At 33.4% G+C, this 20313-nt stretch overlaps 2 protein-coding genes across 6 annotated transcripts in view; one reads left to right on the top strand and one right to left on the bottom strand.

The window, feature by feature from the left end:
- The window catches only part of LOC148604241 (heat shock 70 kDa protein 12A-like), a 43412-nt gene that overhangs the window by 7098 nt on the left and 16001 nt on the right, over positions 1-20313 (bottom strand). The window contains exon 1 of one of the 4 annotated variants that reach the window (XM_088551118.1): positions 588-625. The exons of 2 other annotated variants lie outside the window; for them this stretch is intronic. The gene's annotated coding sequence lies outside the window, so the exon portion shown is untranslated. Of the gene's footprint in view, positions 1-575; positions 626-20313 lie in introns of those variants that run through there. One more of the 4 variants, XM_088551121.1, reaches the window with a different exon arrangement.
- On the top strand, positions 4583-10760 carry LOC148604243 (heat shock 70 kDa protein 12A-like). 2 transcript variants are annotated; one of them, XM_088551113.1, is made up of 5 exons: positions 4583-4740; positions 5146-5888; positions 6434-6652; positions 7271-7418; positions 8481-10760. In XM_088551113.1, the coding sequence occupies exons 2-5, from the start codon at positions 5484-5486 to the stop codon at positions 9551-9553; spliced, it is 1845 nt and encodes a 614-aa protein (XP_088407239.1). In that variant the 5' UTR covers positions 4583-4740; positions 5146-5483; the 3' UTR covers positions 9554-10760. The 2 variants fall into 2 exon arrangements, with proteins under 2 accessions (XP_088407239.1, XP_088407240.1); XM_088551114.1 differs by having other exon boundaries at positions 4598-4740; positions 5457-5888.

The raw sequence follows: 20313 nt of genomic DNA, 5'->3' as shown, positions 1-20313 counted from the left end.
AACTAGTAGTTTGTAGTTCAATTACGCAGTATGTTGGAGAGTTTTGTGTTCATTTATATAGGTGTTACATGTATTTACCATCATCAAACCTGAATATTACGTTAAAGTGGCACTACTTCAATGCATTATGCAATTGGTGTGTTCTTTTTGTAATGTCCTTCGTGATCAGAATGCAATTTGACGATTATTTCAGGCGTAAAAATTCAAACAATCGATATAAATTGATTCAGTACATGAGTACTTTGATTATTTTATCGGTATAGTACGTTTTTATTATTTTAAAAGCTTACATTGTAATTAATCAGTGTATGAGAAAATCGTTATTTTCAAATAATAATAATTATTTTTTTTGTAACTTACAATAACAATATTGAAAATGGCTGTAAACTGTAACGTACGGTACTTATATATATTATGATTAGAAAATTTATTTATATGCTACATGTATTATATAAGCAATTTGATAGTAATGCTTGGATACTCATAACTTATGTAACGTTAAAAATGTATTACTGAGAACTGAACTTGTTAAACTAATAACTAATATGTAGATAATGTGTAAATAAAGTAACGACCTCGTATCTTACCTAAGGAGGAAGTAAATTAGAAACATAAAAGCAATGGGAGATAACTTAATTATAAATAAAAAAAAACAAAAACAAAAAAGTATTAGCTTCTACGTGTATGTGACCGGTCGTTATTTATCTCCATGTGTGGCCGGCTAAAAAGTAAGGGGTGAATGAATAATAAACAACCTTTGAAAGGGGGATATAGCATATCTGATTTTTTATCATGTGATACAAATAAATCATTTATGCCAGAAAATGTTTCACCGTTCTGTTGCCTCTTGTCTCCCATTTTACAATACATCTACGTGTATCATGTGTCACAAATTCACAAAATAAAGTGTATTTATATAATTTAATGAAGCTTGTTTGGTTTAGTTCCATTCAGACGCGGATTCAGGCGAGTGCGCACCCAAAAATTTTGAAAACAATGTTATTTTTGCATGCATGAAATATTGATTTTTCACGATTTTTACACGATTTCTCTTGCTTCGCTCGGTATGTAATTCTATCCCTGGATCCGCTCCTAACAGCCATTCTTGTTTTATAAATGTTTTATAATTTTGGATGTTAAAAACCATAACTGATTGGTAAAGAAAAACAGAGGTATGTGTATATACAAGTATAAAGGTGGCTTTTTGCGTAATAATTCAATTGAAATTGATAAACTCCTTTAATCTGCACTATGAAAACTGATTTATTCAACGGGTCATAGTTTTCCTTTCCTCGTTTGTCTACCCCGGACTTGACTTTTTATGAGCAACTCCGCGGGTGTTTCTAGAAAAGCAGAGGACGCTTACCCTACCGGAGCACCTGGTCCATGCTCCCAGTTTTTTAGTGGAGTCCGAGTTGCTCATTTACTTTTGTTACTTTGTATGTATGATTTTAGTTACTTTATGTTCTTTGTTGTGTATGTCTGTTTCCTTGTCTGGTCTTTGTCCTTGGATTGCATTCTTTTGGTTACCGCTGTAACATTGGTTCCCTTGATTACCCTTTCAGAATTTTCGAATACTTGATAGATAATTCTTATATGTAGTTCTGTAAACAATGTTATTTAAATCAAACTTATATACATTGTAGATGAGCAATATATATGTATTAGTTTCAGCTCTTAAAAAGGGCGTTTTATCCATCAACTTTATAGTAAACTGATAAAAAATGCATCAACTTTAATACATGTAAGACAAATAAATTAAATGACTGGAATTCAGACAGAAGTTAATCAGCAAAGACAAATATAAAAACCTATTAAAATACTGATAAACTGATTAAATAATAAATGATTAAAACAATAAATGACATGAAATATAAGTGATTAAAGTGAAATCAACAATTGTAGAATGATACAACTCCCTGAGCGTAAGGGACCAATGTGGACATAGTTTACGTTTTGGCCGGTATGGTATTGGCCTGTGACTTCATATTAAATAGTAATGTTGCCATGAAACAACTTTGTATTAAATGAACGCTCTCTTCCTGCTTCGAAACATTTTGTGACATTTTTTTTCTACGTTCAAAAGCCGGGCTCAACCCCAACAGAATCAGGACCGGATCCAGACACTTTGAAAAGAAAGCGTTCAAGTCGAGATTAAACAGAAAAAGGGGGTGCCAGGACATTATTTGCCATTTTACATGTCAGTTTTACACATGACAAGTTATCCAATGAAAAGGGTGCAACATACCCCCTTCATCCCTCTGGATCCGCCATTTAGAATATAGTACTAAGATCAAATGCACAACTACATGTACATACGACCTGCTTATGGAATACTAAATGTCATGAAATTCGGTTCAGTTCTTCCAGAGGATTTGTTCTTACAAGATTTATGATGGACAGAGAGGGCAAAAACAGTTAATATCCCACTACCAGCGTGGAAAACTTAGTTTCATTAAAATAGGTCAACTGCCGGTATAACTAAAGTTATTACACAAAAACCAGAGAGTACATGTAGTTGATTACTATTTGGAACACTTGTTTATAATAATTATCATTGTCTGCAGACTGGTATACCAGCTGGTATGCTATTGACTTCCAAGGTTTAGGTTGAACTGAAATAGGTATTTTGTTTTGTATAATTTGTAAATGATTTATATAAAACATGATGCATCTGTGGTCTGTATTGCGATATTGTCAACTAATGACCTAAGTATTCCAAGAACGTAACCTTTGGTTACATATATTTTCAGTCTATGAAATATTTGTGTATGCAATAATTCTATTTGTTTTGTAATGTGTTCTATTTTCTATTTGAATTATAGTTCAATATATTTTAAGTTTTATTATGAAGCAGAAAAAGGGGGGGGTCACTGATGAAACCTACAGATGCGATCACTTCTAACCTCTCTTAAAATCTGTCAGAATCTGTCAGGAAAACTGTTCTATGACAGCGGTTAGAAAAGAAATCCTGACAGGGTCTGACAGAGGCTGTCCTGGGTCATCACACACTTTGTCCTATTCCCTGACAGAAACTGTTCTGGGTCGAGACAAAGAAATACGAAAAATTGTTCTAAACTGTCAAACCCCTGGACAGTTCCTGACAATAAATCTATATTCTGCGTGACGTCATTTAGAACAGGAAGTTTGATTAAAAAAATGAAAATTGATCAAAAAAGAAGATCGTGTCTGTGTGTCGTGATTTAGAAATAGCAATTCAGATTGAAATTGTCGTTTTATCTCAAATATTTATATCTTCATGTACATGTACACTGTAAACGCAGAAGTTATACCATCTTCGCTTTGCGACTTTCATAGTACATATAAACGATGGCGGATATTAGGAAAGAGAGCGCTCGACGAAGTAGCAAAAAATCATTGCACCGTCACACGAACAAGTTCCTCGCAATTTTCGAAGTAACGAATCTGGAATGGCCATGGACATGAGAACGTATTGGGTGATAAAATTGGCCAATAGCCTCTCTTGAAATAGATACTCTCTCAGAATCTACTAAAATCTTGGCAATTTCCACATATGATGTTCCGCCTTCTCGTAAATTATCGATCCTCTGTCTCAGATAAACTGAAATTCGGTGAACCTTTACGACTGGCATTACGATACGTGTCTTCTGGTGAACAGTTCTAAATGACGTAATTTAGAAGAGTACTTTAATTATAATCTGTCAGGATCTGTCAGGAACTGTTATCGTTAGAAACTCTTCAGTAATAGAAACTGTTCTACGTAGAACAGTTCCTGACAGAGCGGTGTCAGGACCCAGGACAGTTTATGATAGAGATTGTCTCAAGTCCTGACAGAGTCTGACAAGGTGTGTCATGGGTCTGGACAGTTTCTGACAGATTAGAACTGTTCTATGACAGCAAATCGAAGAGAGGTTAGAAGTAATTGCATCTGTAGGCAGTCTCAGAGGCTGAAAAAATACCGAACTGATGAAACCGGTCTCGGAGACTGAAAAAAATACCGAACTGATGAAACCTAGGCAGTCTCCAGGAGCGGATACAGGACCTCAGGTTAGAGGGGGTGTAAATAGGATGAAAGAGTTTTTTTGGTAAAATTTATGAAAAATCAAAATACTATGCAAGAACAAAAGCTTTTTTTTTCAATTCGGGGGGGGGGGGGGGGGGGGGGGGGGGGGGGGCGTACGTCCGACACGTCCGTTCTTGGGCGCCTGGTCTCGGAGACTGAAAAAATACCGAACTGATGAAACCTAGGCAGTCTTGGAGACTGAAAATAACTCGTACTGAAGGACTCTTCGTGCTACTGAGTTCGAAATGAATAATTGCTGGTAAATATTTACCACCTCATATTCTAAGCAAATTATGCTCTGATAAAGCACACGCCATATAATTACGAAATTTCAAACGATTGGCAAGAATTGGATTACAAACCTACAAACGAACATCATTGGTTCATGTACATTTGTACATGTACACGTAACTTCGCGATCAACAACATAACCCGTATTATTCATACTCGCACAATAATACTTGAAGTTTAAAATGAATATGCAGGTACTCGTATTATTTTTAGCCTTCCCTTTTCCGTCGAAGTAATCGGTTCTATTTAAATCTAATTCAGATCGTTGTGAGGTTCGTGTTATTCCCCTTGACACAATTAACTTCCTTGAGCACATTCCAGTCTGGTCATATATCAGTCAGTGTTTTGAGCTTATACTGAAGCCTGAGGAACATTAGAGATCTCGCATTCACAATTCATTAAAAGTAAGTTTCTTTTTCTATGACTCTTTCGCGCGGATCTTTACAACTTGTATTAAAAAACATGACCACAAAAACACGTTATCTTTACATTCAGATATAACTACAATATTCGTGTAGCTGATGTCATTGACGTATACTTTGGAGCATACTATTATACGTTATTGCTAACCCTTAAAAAATAAAATGCAAACATTAAGGCTTTTTATAAGTTATGATTTTTTTTAAATGTCAAATGATCTAAGATCAGCAGAATCCCAACACAAAACATTCCGATTCCAATGCTAACTCCTACACACACACTTTAGACTGTAGATGGCCCAATCTGCCAAACAGATGAAGTGTAGCTAGCTCCCTGTCCAAACTGTTTGTTATATTGTCGTAATTTTAAGATACAATGATCTGTTTCAGATAATAAAGCCGGTAAACCTTATAGAAATTGAAAGATTCTTGCGATGTCTGCAGGATAAAACGAATGACTTTACGCGACATTGTTAGATTGTCGGATGACTTTGTTAGATTGTCGGATGTCCGAGAATTTCGAAAGGGTTTACAGCAGCGGTTCGTAAGAACGGGAACGAATGTTTGTTGCTGTGCGGGGGTTGAAACATCCAGTTTGATACTTTTATAGTTTACAGTATGTCTTTAATAATGGGATGACTTGACATGCCAGTTAATAAGTTTACTTGATTCTGACATCTGTGGTTCTTTCTCACCTACAGGATTAATCTGTCACATGGAATGGTAACATGCCCTCTGGAAAACTTTTTGTAGCAGCGATTGACTTCGGAACTACATATTCAGGGTATGCTTTCTCAACTCAACATGTTAAGGATTCTACAAAAATTTACACATGTGAATGGAAACGTGGTGATTTGACCTCACTCAAGGCACCTACATGTATCCTTCTAAAAAAGGGAAAGAGAGTAGTGGAAGAAAATAAAGAAAGTAATTCCATCAAATCGCTTAAAGGAGATAAAGAAAATAAAGGCACGAAGATCCCAAAGGTTTTGAGTGAAGAGGAAAGACATGGGATTTGTTTTTCAGCTTTTGGTTTCGACGCAGAGACTAAATATCTGAGTTCCATTTTACCCGATGAAGAAACCGATAAATATTATTATTTTCGGCGATTCAAAATGTTACTGCACAATGAGGTAAATCATAGATTTAAAACTCCAGTTGCAGTACGTTACAATTATCTATATATATATGTATCTTATTTTAGTTAAAGTTACATGTACCGGCGAAATTCGTTACTAAAATGAGCTATGAACATACCCACCAAGATCATGCAATCATGCGTATAAGAAATACTTGTAAATTTAGTTTCTTTTGGCAAACAGACTGTGCTATATTCGTGTACTGTACATATTCAGTGTAAGGGGACATAAGTTTAAATATCAAGACAGTACATAGTTTATGTAGTAGATTCATGTAGATATTGAATTTGTTAATTTAAAGTTGAATATTGTAGGAAAAGCAGCCTGGCTATTGTATTTCATAAATATTTTACATTTTCATTAACCATTCGATTCATATATTAAGTACATGTAAGTTCTGTGGTACGATGCCAACGAACTTGCTTTATGTTCTAATTTATACGAGATTCATTTATGTTAAGATAATATACAAAGTGTTGAATAGATAGTTGTCTTGTTGTAAAATCATACAGATTTGAATTCAATTTGTTTTCTTTCAGAATATTTCATTAGATGTCAAGCTTAAAGATGAGACTGGAAAGACATTACCAGCCATTTTCATTTTTGCAGAATCAATCTATTACTTGCGTCAAGAAATTTTAAATAGTTTAAATAAAACTCTGGCAGGAACTGAAGAGAAAGACATTCAGTATGTGATTACAGTTCCTGCTATCTGGGAAGATAAGGCCAAATTTTTCATGAGAGATGCTGCATTGGAAGTAAGATGTGAATTAAAAATATCTATCAACTTTAAGCATGACTTCGGCGAGGCAACTCATGCTTTTCTTACATGTGTATTTACTGCATTATACAAATGTTATTCTTCATTTACAAGGGTACAAAAATATGGAAAATCAAAACAAACGCGTAGCTAACCAATGCCTAAAATAACAACAAAATATCAAAAACAAATCCTCAAGTAAGGTACTAACCATTTCTATACTGACGAGGGGGATGGGGTGGGATTATTTAGAAAATAAATATTCCAAATTTGAGCCAAAATATGTAATTACTCATCAATGGAAAGCAACAAATATTTTCCCATTACAAGAAAAACAAGTGCTAATATGCCATTCTCTTCAGCATGTTGGAAAAGAAAGTGAATATGTCAAAGAGACAACAACCCCACCGGGATGAAAAATGTCAGCTCAAGGCCACTTACTGATCGTAAATTAATGATGAGGAAATCCGCACACTACAAGGCAGGTGCAAAGTTATATTTGCATTTATATTCTTACAGAAATTGCATTGCTCACAAAATAAGAAATAAGCAGTTGCGCGTTGACAGTAAAGTTTATTATAAACTAACAACTTTTGTCATTTCTTTTCTTATTAAGGCAGGTATTGAAAAGGACAGTCTAATCATTGCATTGGAACCGGAAGCTGCGTCCATATTTTGTCAGGAACTAAAAACAGAGAGAGAGTCTGACACTTTTACACAGTCAATAAAAGTCGGAACCAAATACGTAGTGGTTGACCTTGGAGGTAAACTAAGTAATTGTAGGAGCATGTGGTTGACCTTGGAGGTAAACTAAGTAATTATAGAAGCATGTGGTTGATCTTCAAGGTAAACTGAGTAATTATAGAAGCATGTGGTTGATCTTCGAGGTAAACTGAGTAATTATAGAAGCATTAATATATGTTTAATGAAGTACAATGTAAAGGTGAGGGATGAGGGATATGAACAACCTCCCTAGTAGTAAATATGGTTGTCTGAAGGTTATATAGACGCTTTAACAGGAAACTATTTTGGATGCCAGACTAGACTCACACACACACATATCCTATCTCGACCCTTATGGACTCATCGGCTGCTTAGTACAAACCAAGGCAACGCTCGACCAGAAATATGAAACCCAAACAAAAATTAATACGAAACAAAATACCTATCAAAAAATTTCTTCCCCGGTTTCTAATCTTAGACTAGATATCAATTCCTCTATGACTGATAACTAAATGTTCATTAACAAGAACGGAAGAGACGATAAAAAAGCTGCTTCTTGTTTGAAGAATGAATGTATATTAACTCTCTTGATAATTTTTCTTTAATGTCCCTTGATATTTAGTAGTATCACTCAACGCTAGTTCGTTTTACTTGTATGTAAATTATATAAAGTAATATTCTATAATATATAAAGTATATTGCCAACTTGACTTAAGTATATCTCTTTACGTGGTTGATAATATTTAAATTTGTCAACTTGCTGCAAGACGTAACAGCTGTTAATATGCGAAGTCCATTTTGTATGTAGTGTTAACATTGTGTAATCTTTGGTGTCCATTTTGTATGTAGTGTTAACATTGTGTAATCTTTGGTGTCCATTTTGTATGTAGTGTTAACTTTGTGTAATCTTTGGTGTCCATTTTGTATGTAGTGTTAACATTGTGTAATCTTTGGTGTCCATTTTGTATGTAGTGTTAACATTGTGTAATCTTTGGTTGGACTTCTGCCATGACAAACTATCTATAAGCCAGTCGTCATTTACACATATCTCAAGAAAGCAAAACGACCCTTCTTTTATACTGGAATGCACTTTGTATTCGCAGGTGGAACTGCCGACATTACTGTACATGAGATGATTGATGAAGATACACTCGAGGAAGTTGTCCAACCAAGTGGGGGGCCTTGGGGAGGAACGGCTGTAGATGACCAGTATATAGAATTCTTAGAAGACATATTTGGATCAAAGGTGCTACAAAAGCTAAAAGAAGAAGACCTAGAAGATTACACGGACATAATTTATGGATTTGAGGTCAAGAAAAGGTCAATTAAAGTTCAACACTCTAAACAGGATGAAACTGATATAGTATTGACTCTACCTCAAGGTCTGATTGACGCTGTTAAACAATATGGAGATCACAAGAACGTCGATAAAACCATCAAAGCATCCAAATATAAAGACTTTGTGTCATTTACCGCTCCTCAACACCTACATATAAAACCAGAGGCTTTTAGACGACTTTTCCAAAATGTTATTGACAAATTATTAAAACATTTAGATGGCTTATTTAAGAAACAAGAATTAACCAACACCAAACACATGATATTGGTCGGCGGATTTTCGGAATGTGATCTTGTTCAGCATGCCATAATAAACAAGTTCGGAAAATATAAGAAAATAATCATACCAGATGAAGCTGGATTGGCTGTTTTAAAGGGTGCCGTCAGATATGGAAACCAACCGGACAAAATAAGTAAGAGAGTTTTGAGAAAGACTTACGGCATTCAAAGTTGGCCAGACTTTGACCCCGATTTGTATCCTAAATCCAAAAAGGTGAGGATCAACGGCGAAGACAGATGTAAGGACGTATTTTACAAATTTGTAGAGAGAGGAGTTAAACTAGAACCTGGTACTCGAAAGTCGCAAGTTTTTGAGGTTCTTAAACCGGATGAGAAAACTTTAGAACTTGCGGTTTATATATCTAATGACAAGAACCCGAAATTTGTCACAGACCCGACTTGCCAGCGTTTAGGGAAATTGGTTGTCGATTTACCAAATTTACGACCCGGTGAGAAATTAGAAGTAGAAGAATCGCTGATATTTGGAGATACTGAACTCTTGTTTACTGCTAGAGATTTAAAAACAGGAAAAACATTTGAAACCCAATTTAACTTCTGAAATATTGAAATTTAATTTCTGACACCTTGTTTTACTTTTCCATCGAATTAAATCGAAAAGAATGTTAACCTATAATAAACTCGGATTATATCAAAACATAAGACTTTTAAGTATGCAACTGGTTGAGAAAACGTGTTTTTTTGTGACACTTTTGGCAAACATCTAAGTTAGGATAAAACACATACATTAATTCATGTATTGTCGTGTGGCCGTAAGTCTCTGCTTTCTTTAATTCGTATCAAGAGAGTTTCAGTCATACTAATGGCTCTCTAGATAAATTCTGCACTTTACCTACCGAAAACGATTCTTGATTTGACACTTCATTCTGGTCAAAATCCTTAGCGTACATGTATGTATGCTTCAGTAAAAGAAATACTTTATGGTATTTTTTGATTAGGAATATCACATCTGACGGCTTCAGGAAATATATCATATTTCTTTTAATTTGATCAAACAAGCAACTGCTAACTCTTAAAATATTAATTGATTTCCAAGTTTGTCCTTGTAAATCACTAGTATGAACAAAGCACTAGCTGAAAAATGTACTTGTACAATGTACAAAACATAAAAATGTACTTGTACTATGTACAAAACATAAAAAGCTTAGCACCTTTGAAAATAAAAGAAATCCCAATTATTTCATTTTTAACGAATATTGTTGTACATGTACTACTAGTAGTCCTTGGTTTGTACATTTGTGTAATTTTTATTCGGTTTCTTTATTTCCGTTTTGATAAGGGAATTGAATCTTTTTGGGCTGATTTATTGGCGTGTTTGGTTGAGTATTGAGTAATGATTTTCCGCAGTGGCCAGATTTTTAAGGGTTGGGGGGGGGGGGGGTGATCACACCAGGGTAATTTGGTCCTGTAAATTTTGCATAAGGTGCTATATACCCAAAGAAAGGCTGGGTTTAATTTTATGGTTTGTGACTTTGACCTTTAAGGAATTTGGTCCAGATAGAATTGTACAGATACATTTGCATCTTGCTGATTGAAACAAAAGGTGCCAAGGAAGTGATTGTGCTTGTGATTTTACCATTAAGAAATTGGGAGACAACAATGACTACTTCGATACTGTTCAAATGCAACCTGTGTGATACCATTATTCTGCGCCTAACTATCATAGTATTATATAATGTTAGAATGACAATGTCTTGAACAACTTTATGTTTGCATTTATTAGAATAAATTACTCCTATCCAGTTGAATTTTTATATGTACTTTATAAACTCTAAATTTCGAAAACGCGCACCATGAAATTGTATACCATACAAAAAAAAATTAGAAATACATGTACCAGATAAATTCATTAAAATGGTTAAACATACATTGTATATATAGCAAACCATTGTGTATTAGTTTGAATGCAGCTAGTGCTACCAATCGTTTTAATAACAAATCGGGTGTCAAGCAAGGTTACATCTTCTTAGGCTTTTTGTGTGTACATTGTATTGTAATATAATGTATATGGACAACCAACTCTGACATATCATAAGATATGGCAACTACCAATACGATATCTTTAATTCCGTAGACCACAGTTCAATGTTTTCCGTCAAAAATGACAAAACGGAACCAATTTTTATGTCCAAGAATCTCATACAAATTCAGATGCAACTCCTTGAATTAAAAAAAAACTAAACCAAATGGCAAATCATGTCCTCGCAACCTCCCTTTTTTGAGGAATCTGGGCTGACGCCCCTCCTTTTCAAAGTGTCTGGAGCCGGCCCTGCATACACGAATCAAGAAAAGACAAGTTTATTTTGCTCACTCAGGCACAATTAAGTGCTACAAGAGCAATTTATAAACAAATATATAACAATGTGGCAGACAGTAAGAAAGAAGACATAGATATCAATAGCTTGAATAAAAATCAACAAATGCATATATGTCAAAACGTGAAAACAATTTTTTCTCGTTTCCCTAAAAATATACATAACCTTAAAAAAATATTTGTTAAAAAATGGATATTAATTTAAAACCCTAAACCCTGCATCTTGATGGAAGACGGGTTTAGAGTTTAATAACTTATTAACTCTTATTTAACTCATTGTTATTTTAAGAAATAAATGATATTCATTTGCAACTTCTTGAGAATTACACAAAGGGCATTGCATAGGCTGGTATTATAGTACATTACATGTATGTTTGAAAGAGAACATGACGGTACGGGGCGCCGAATGGGACTCTAGTGGTTTTGTACTCAAAATTCAATTTTGTACAGACAAAAGTGAATTTCGTTTAACAAAAATGAATTTTGATTAACAAAATTTATAAATACTACAAATTTTCAATTCTGTATTAGAAATTCGTACAATATGACAAATCTAATTTCTAATATTAAAAAGCCGATTTTTGATATTAGAAATAAAATCGATTTTTAATATTAAAACAGTGTTTTGTGATATTAGAAATCTAATTTGTAATATTGAAAAATCATTTTTTTAATACATGTATTAGACAATACTTATTGTGTAGAATCAGAAAACATAGTAAGTCTTTTTGATATCACAAAATCATTTTTTTAATATCAGAAAACATTTTTTAAATATCAGAAAACATTTTTTAAATATCAGAAAACATTTTTTAATATTAGAAATTCATTTTGTAGTATGAAAAATTAGTTTTCTAATATTACAAATTCCCGATTTAGTAATATTACAAAACATCACACACTGAATTTGTAAATGATTAGAAAATGAATTTGTAATATTAGAAAATCACTTTGCAAAATCAGTCACATCTTTTAATATTACAAAATTATTTTCTAATATTAAAAAATCGTAATTGAATACAACAAACCCATCTTCTAATATTAGAAAATCAATTTCTAATATTTAAAAAATTGTTTTTAATATTAGAAATTCAATTGAATTTTTAATATTAGAAATTCAATTGAATTTTTAATATTAAAAATATTTTTTTTAATATCAAAAAAGTGTTTTGTGATATAAAAAATCTCATTTGTAATATTAGAAAATGAACTTGAATGTAATATTAACAAATCATTTTTTTAATATTAGAAAATACTTTCCATATTTCCCTTTTGTTTACAAATGCTCTATCTTTATATTCAAGAACAAGTGACACAGTGGGTTATGTATACGATTACAATATCCGATATTTGTTTCACTTACAGTCCCTAAATGGGATAAACTTCCCACTTGCCCCATACCCCATTGCCCCATCCCCCATTGCCCTATTACCTTATTCCCTATAGCACCATTCCCCATTGCTCCATCCCCCTTAGCATCGACTTATTTCCCGTTGTCAAATGCCTTTCCCCATTCCGAAAAGAAAAAGTAAATTAAATATTTTATCAAAGAGTAATCAAGGGAACCAAGGTTATAGCGGTAATCAAAAGAATGTAATCCAGGGACAAAGACTAGACATGGAAAACAGACATACACAACAAAGAACATAAAGTAACTAAAATCATACATACATAGTAACAAAAGTAAATGAGCAACTCGAACTCCACTAAAAACTGGGAGCATGGACCAGGTGCACTGGTTGGGTAAGCGTCCTCTGCTTTTCTAGAAACACCCGCGGAGTTGCTCACAAAAAGTCAAGTCCGGGGTAGACAAACGAGGAAAGGAAAACTATGACCCGTTGAATAAATCAGTTTTCGTGGTGCTGATGGATACACCATAACGATCCACGAGTTCATGATGACGACCATAAAACTTCTGTAGTGATTACTTCAATCTTGTAGCAACATAACCCTGTTCCAGAAATTTCCCATTTTATGGGGTATGGGGCATGGGGAATAGGACAATGGGGAATTGGGGATGGGGCAATGTTGAATGGGGGATGGGGGACTGGGCAAAATGGGTAATTTGGCATTGGGAATGGGGTCAATGAATAGGGGAATGGGGCGAGGGAATAATTTTGATTGGTCAATCAAACAAATTGTTCTGCCTTTTTTCGTAAGCAACGTACATATCATAATTCTATGACAACAATTAAAATAAGTTTTAAACAATATTGTTTTACAGTAATTTTTAATTATTACAGGTGTCGCAGTTCATTATTCATTGACATTTTTTAAATATTAACCGGAAGTACATTTGTTATTGATTGAAAATGTTCGCGCTCATACGATTTCTAAACGTAAATTTTTTTTTCTCAAAATTTATACTGATATAATTTTGTGTCGGAGACACTCGTATGATTTGAATATTGACAAATTAAACACATCAAGCAATAATAACAAGACCATTTAAAAAAGTAATAAAATGTTTATTCCCTTAGCTTTCAATTGGCAGAAATATATCGTTCGTCGCAACCTCGAAAAGGATAACAATATTGTCGTTTTTAATATTTTATACAAGAATTTTAGATCATTATTGAAATCAAAACTGTTCGTATCCTTATATGCAGAAATGTGTCATTTTTAAGTAATTGAACTGAAATCACAGCCAAACATATGCTGCCTATTTTGACAATTTTAACGTTTTAAACCATAATTTAAGACCATAAAGAAAGTGTTCACACTCATTCAATTTGCAAAAAAAAAATATCTCATTTTCAAGAATTTGCTTTGAAATATATGTATGAGAGCCATCAACATAATAATGATATAGACAATTTTAACATTATAGCGCAATAACCTTGATTACTCTCCCATACAGGAACCGTATGTGCTTTATTATAACCGAGCACATTCGTACCTTATCCACTGTATTGCGATGATTGCTTTAAGTTTGTAATACAAATGTACATGATGCTGCACATTTTGAATTCATTTGCATATCCAAAGGATTCTGTAAACTAATTTGCATTTTCTGACACAATATTGAATTTTGTCTCACAGAATTTAATTTTGTGACATAGAATTAAATTTTGTGACACAGAATGAACTTTTGTGACACAAAATTGAATTTCGTCTCACAAAATTGATTTTTGTGACACAAAATTGATTTTGTTTACAAAAAGGTCATGTCCCATTCGGCGCCCCGTAGACGGAAGTGAAAACGAAAAACATCTATATATTGATTGTACCAAATAATCAAATCAAAACCTTTACTTTTGATTAACGATAAATATGATAAAAATGATTGAAACAATAATGAACACATTTAAATACGTTACATAACAATCACTGTTCTTATCAGATGAAGGGTCATTGACTTTATATTACATGTGTCCCAATAAATAATTGCATGTGTTAAAATGAGGCTGCATATGAATACTATGGCATACATGTTCAGACATGTATATATATTTTCTAAAGTTCATTCTTGGATTTCCAGCAGATACGTGTAAGTTTTTGTTGTAGAGATGGTATAAAAATTGTAACATATTTTTGTAATTTAGATATACATTTGTAAATATTTTTTGTGAACAATTTTTGATAAATAAATAAAAAAAAATAGATAAAAAATGAACTGACACTTACAAAAACAGTGTAGATATACCGTTACTACAGATTATAATTAACATGGATTATGGTTCATATACATGTAGCTGACATTAACACTGAATCGATCCACACCCTACAATTAGCTGCTGACAGTACGCAACCAAAATAAAAATACAATCAGCACACAAAATCAAATTGGAACTCAGAAGTACAGGAGGCGCATAGAAATGAAAGAACAATGCCAAGAATTTGGGTAGAAGAAGGTCGACCTCGAGGGATGTCTTTTAACTCTTTTATATATATATATATATATATATACGAAAGCCCAAATTTACTCAGAAATCCATCATAATGAAAACGTTTGTGTTGGACTATTTCAAGAACATGTATACAAAAAAAAACACAGTAATTTCAATAGCTATATAGATATATACATAGAAAGTGATAATCTTAACATCCTAGAAAGATGTACATCTGATCCTGACGCTTTAGCAGGAAGAAGTACTACAGAATGTGAAATAGTAATACGTTGGCTTACTTCGTTTTCAATTTGATTATCCAGAAAGATAGTGTTCCTCTCGATCGGGAGTCTAAACTACTCATTCCACTGCATAGAAGAAATAATAAGCTGAAAACGAACCCTGATAGTTTCTAACTTAGCACTCTTTTGCCAATCAAATCAAAAGTATTGAAACAAGTGATTAAAAATCGCTTAATCAATATTTTGGAAAAGACCCCCTCTCCAAACCCCCCAACAACAAGGTTTCCAGAGGAAACCTCCAAGAAACTTTTTTTTTCATAATAACAAACTACATATAGTAAAACTTTTGTTAACTTTCTTGATAGTCAGGAGGTTTTTGACACTGTATGGAGACGAAGATTCATGTAAATATTACATAAGTATGGTGTTAAAGGTAAACTGTTGATAATTGTTAATGATTTACATTTAAGTCCACAAAGTGTTTGTGTAGTTAACAAGCATCAATCAAATAATTTTCCTGTTTTAGAAGCAGTAAGGCAAGGTAATGTTCTCTCTGGCTTACTTTATTCCGTGTCTATAACTGATTTAATCTATGAAATCGAAACGTGTAATAGAAGTATGGACATTTTCAATCTTAATAGATTGCTCCAGCACTTGCTGATAACTTAGTGTGTTTTACAAGGTCACCGATGGCACTACATGTACAAATTTTTAAGATATTTGTTTTTAATTCTCTCAAAAGGGGGCGCTTTACCTTCATAATGCAACTAAGCCATGTACAGTTCAATTTTCGATAAATAATATAGAGAAAAAAAATTTGATTTTTCATGGCATATTATTGGTGAAACGATTCCGTATTCTGCCAATTATTCGCATCTAAGCATAGATTTGAAAAAAATGTGTATTTTGCTGTAAATGGTGTTCCATGAGTTCCATACATAAAAGAAAGCTTTTTTTTCTCCAGAAATATGGAAGGAGGCAATAATAGAGTTTTTTTTAACTGCAAATTGTGAATATTATTCCAAATTCCTTTAGGTCGTCAGCCTTGAACTTACATTTGGTTTTGAAAACGAGGCTTACACATACTTTGTTCATCTTTGCCACTCGCATGTTGCACAAGGTGTTGCAAAGTTTAACCTATCGACAAAACTGATTCTCTTTTAATGAACGACGTGTGATCGACAAACTGTATTTGAATGTACTTTTTTATCACCTCTTTTTGAATAGTGATTACATGATATTGCATTTTTTAGTATGTGATATGATATGTATATTTAGACATTAATTAATGAAGAAATAAATATATGAATGAATAAATGAATAAGATTAATGAAGATATTAGCAGCATTCTTTAAGAAACAATCTTCAAATTAAATTTTCCTATTTCCTCATATAATTGTAATTTAGTCCTTGTGATTATAAATGAACTGTTTGATCAATACATGCAATGTAAGCACATATGTGTAGTCCAATGTAAGCACATATGTGTAGTCCAATGTAAGCGCATATGTGTAGTCCAATGAGCTGTTAAAAAAAGGTGCTACACTAGTTTTAGTGCGCTTGCAATTGTGTTATGCTGCTGTGGAAATTAAAGGTGCACATCAAATCTGCACAAGTGAGCCTGTTTTTGATAGAAATGATATTTTCTTTATTTCTACATAAAATGGTCACTGTAACTTTCTGAATTAAATATTTTCATGAGTTCTGCATTCATGAATCCCCTATTTTGTGAAATGTCACGGTAGGGGAATTTCCATTCTATTATAAGCCCACTGTCATCTAGGAGCTGGTGTCGCACTGCAAGGTACATGTACATGTAGTAAACCCCATTTTCATGACATTTTCAGGCCTACTGTAAACATGCAGTCTTCTTCAGGTTGAATTTAAGGTAGAAACTCCATAACACATTGAACTTAGTGAAATTAGCATTGTAGCATTAGTGGTTTGTAGCCTTGCAATCAGTAATTTTCCGAGTATATTTTACAATGCTAAATTTAGGACAGTCACTTGAAAACAAAATCGATCAAAAAATGTGCATACATATATACCTTAAAAAATTTAATTATCTTTGTAATCCTACCCAAAATGTTACAAGAATTAGGCTGTTTTATAGCCTGTTTAATGACGATATTTTTGGAGAACCAATAATTATTTGAATAAGGTAGGTTTGCACTTCCGGTACGTTGATGAGGAGGCAACACGAAAATTTCTCCAGCTCAAAAGTGACTATTTTATTATGTAAACCGGACCTACCGCATACAGAATTGGCAGGGAACCACATGTCTGAACTCTAAGTCATTTTACAGTATTTTTTTCCGATTGTAATGCAAATTTTGGGGATCAGAATTCGAGGTATAGAAGTTGAACGGAACCACGACGTCGTAACAATTCAGAACAATCAAACTCCAAGGTAACTTCAAGTATGGCTTCCAGTGAGGAACCAACTGATCTGTCTTTTAAAGATGAAAAAAAGTAAGGAAGATTCTTTTAGAAATTCCCAAATCTATTAGAGGACTAACAAATAGAATAGATAAAATAGAAAAGCAAGTAGGTAAAATTCAAGACATTAAGGATTCATTATCGCAGCTAACGTCTAGAGTGGAAAGAAATGACCAAGAAGAAATAAACAAATTAAAAGATGAGTTAACTGATCTCAAATGCAGAAGCATGAGCGAAAATTTAGTATTCTCAGGTCTTTCATACCAGCGGGATGGGATTTGCACACTTGTGTAAACTTGTTAAAGTTGGAGGGAGCGAGTTTAGAGAAATCTAAATGCAACAACGGGAAAACAATACACAGAGCAATGGAGGGAGCGAGTTTAGAGAAATCTTAATGCAACAACGAGAAAACAAGACATAGATCAATGGATGGAGCGAGTTTAGAGAAATCTTAATGCAACAACGGGAAAACAAGACAAAGAGCAACGGGAAAATCGATCGCACAGTGAAGGATAAAACAGAATCAGTAAATGAACGTCGATTTAAAAGAATCAGACAATCTTTCGGGAATGACGAGATCAAGAACGAATCAGTTACCACTAGAATGTAGGACAGGTCGAGGGATTTCATAAAAAAAATAGTGACAGAAAAATCCCTTTTTATGAAAACTTTAAATCTAAATTGTTGCGGATTAAAATGAAAATTAAATTGCCCTGAATTTACCGAATTACTAAATACTTCAGAAATTGCCTGCCTAGCGGAAACAAAGCTAGATGATCTTGATGATACTAATCTTGACGAATATGAATCCTTTTAAAAACAGGACTCAAATATCTACAAGACGATCAGGTGGCATAGCGGTAGCTTTTAAAAATGCTCTTCATAATAAAATAGAAATGATAAAAACAGTAAATTTGTTCTACGGTGCAAAATATCGCAAACTATATGCAAGGGGGAGGACATACTTCCCGGTGCCGTATACATTCCACCAGAGTATACAACATATTCTTCTATAGATGCGGTAAACGAAATTGAAACAGAACACCTACAGGTATCACAAAGATTTAAAAAAGTTCTTCTTGTTGGGGATTTCTATGCACGAACAGCAGCGGAAGACGACTTTATCTACATTTCAGAATTTGAGTCAAATACAGACATGGACCACATTCAGCTAAATTCCGTCACACTCTTAGAACAATATGGTTTCCCAACAAAGAGAAAAATATGGATAAAATAAAGAACCAATTTGGCAACCAATTACTTCAATTTTGCAAAGGGAAAAACTTCCTTGTCGTGAATGGTAGAATAAAAGGGGATATGGACGGTCATTTTACGTGTCGTAGTTCAAGTGTAGTTGACTATTGCATTAGGAGTTCTAAATTCTTACCAAATATAAGTGATATGAATATTTTCGAATTTTTGCACCTCTACTACGATGTGCATAACGCTCTAGAAATTACCGTTAAGCGCACTGAAGATGATAATCTCCAGCGAAAAAAACATTATTCTTATGGAAAATACAAGAAAAATAAAGGACTGGAACAGCAATCTTACTACAAATTTCCTCGAAAACTTAAACCTCGCAAATATAGAGAACATAAATCAAGAATTAGATGAACTTGAGGATGGGGACTCAAGAGCAGATAAATTGTATTGTCGACAAAATTGCAAGCCTTTGATAGAACCGGTTGAGAAAAAAATTGGCACAAAAGATCGAACAGTTTTTTTCTCAAAACCTCAATAGAAATAAATCGTGGTTTAATCATGAATGTAAAGAATCGAGGTCAAGATACCAAAGACTCAAACGCAGAAAACATCTTTCTATTTTCAACCAGAACTTAGCATTAGATGCAGAATAACAGTACAAAAAGACAATTTATAAAGCAAAGAAAACTTACAGAGCTACTTTAAGGAAAAGATAGATAACCTCAAACAATCAAATGTAAAAGAATTCTGGAGAACATTGAAAGGAAACAAACACATCTGTCAACAAAATATTGAATTTGAAAAGCTAGTTATCTTCTTCAAGAACTTAAATAGTGGTGATGATTCAGAAAACGATGGCGAGACAGAAATACAAGACGCAAACGCAAACAAAATTATAAATAATGAGCTGAGCAGTCCAATCACTAGAGAAGTGATACTAAAAGTTCTTACAAATCTTAAAAACAACAAAGCATGTTCTGAAGATCAAATACGGAACGAATATTTAAAATCATCCGCACATCTTCTTATTGACATCTACGTTAAGCTGTTTAATTTGATCTTTGATTCCGGAACCAGTACAATGGGCCCAAGCAACTATTTAACGTTTTTACAAAAAATAAAGGGGAATAACCCAAAGAATTAGTCCGATAACTATCTTAAGCTGTTTTGGAAAAATGTTTACGTCAATGCTAAATAGTCGCTTTCAAAGATATTTTGACAACGTTTCTCTGTTAAATGAAAACCAAAACGGATTCAGAGAAAACTCTTC

Source organism: Perna viridis, chromosome 10 (assembly GCF_037379345.1).
Source record: "Perna viridis isolate PV_CMFRI_1.1 ecotype Kerala chromosome 10, ASM3737934v1, whole genome shotgun sequence".
Classification (NCBI taxonomy): domain Eukaryota; kingdom Metazoa; phylum Mollusca; class Bivalvia; order Mytilida; family Mytilidae; genus Perna; species Perna viridis.
The sequence above is the reverse complement of the archived record's forward strand: the minus strand, read 5'-3'. Positions and strand labels throughout refer to the sequence as shown.

What these genes read in the sequence shown, in the direction of transcription:
- LOC148604243 (XM_088551113.1), top strand. Translation starts at nt 5,484, where the DNA reads ATGCCCTCTGGAAAACTTTTTGTAGCAGCGATTGACTTCGGAACTACA. An exon ending in AAATGTTACTGCACAATGAG is followed by an intron (nt 5,889 to 6,433) that starts GTAAATCATAGA and finishes GTTTTCTTTCAG; the next exon opens with AATATTTCATTAGATGTCAA. An exon ending in TGAGAGATGCTGCATTGGAA is followed by an intron (nt 6,653 to 7,270) that starts GTAAGATGTGAA and finishes TTTCTTATTAAG; the next exon opens with GCAGGTATTGAAAAGGACAG.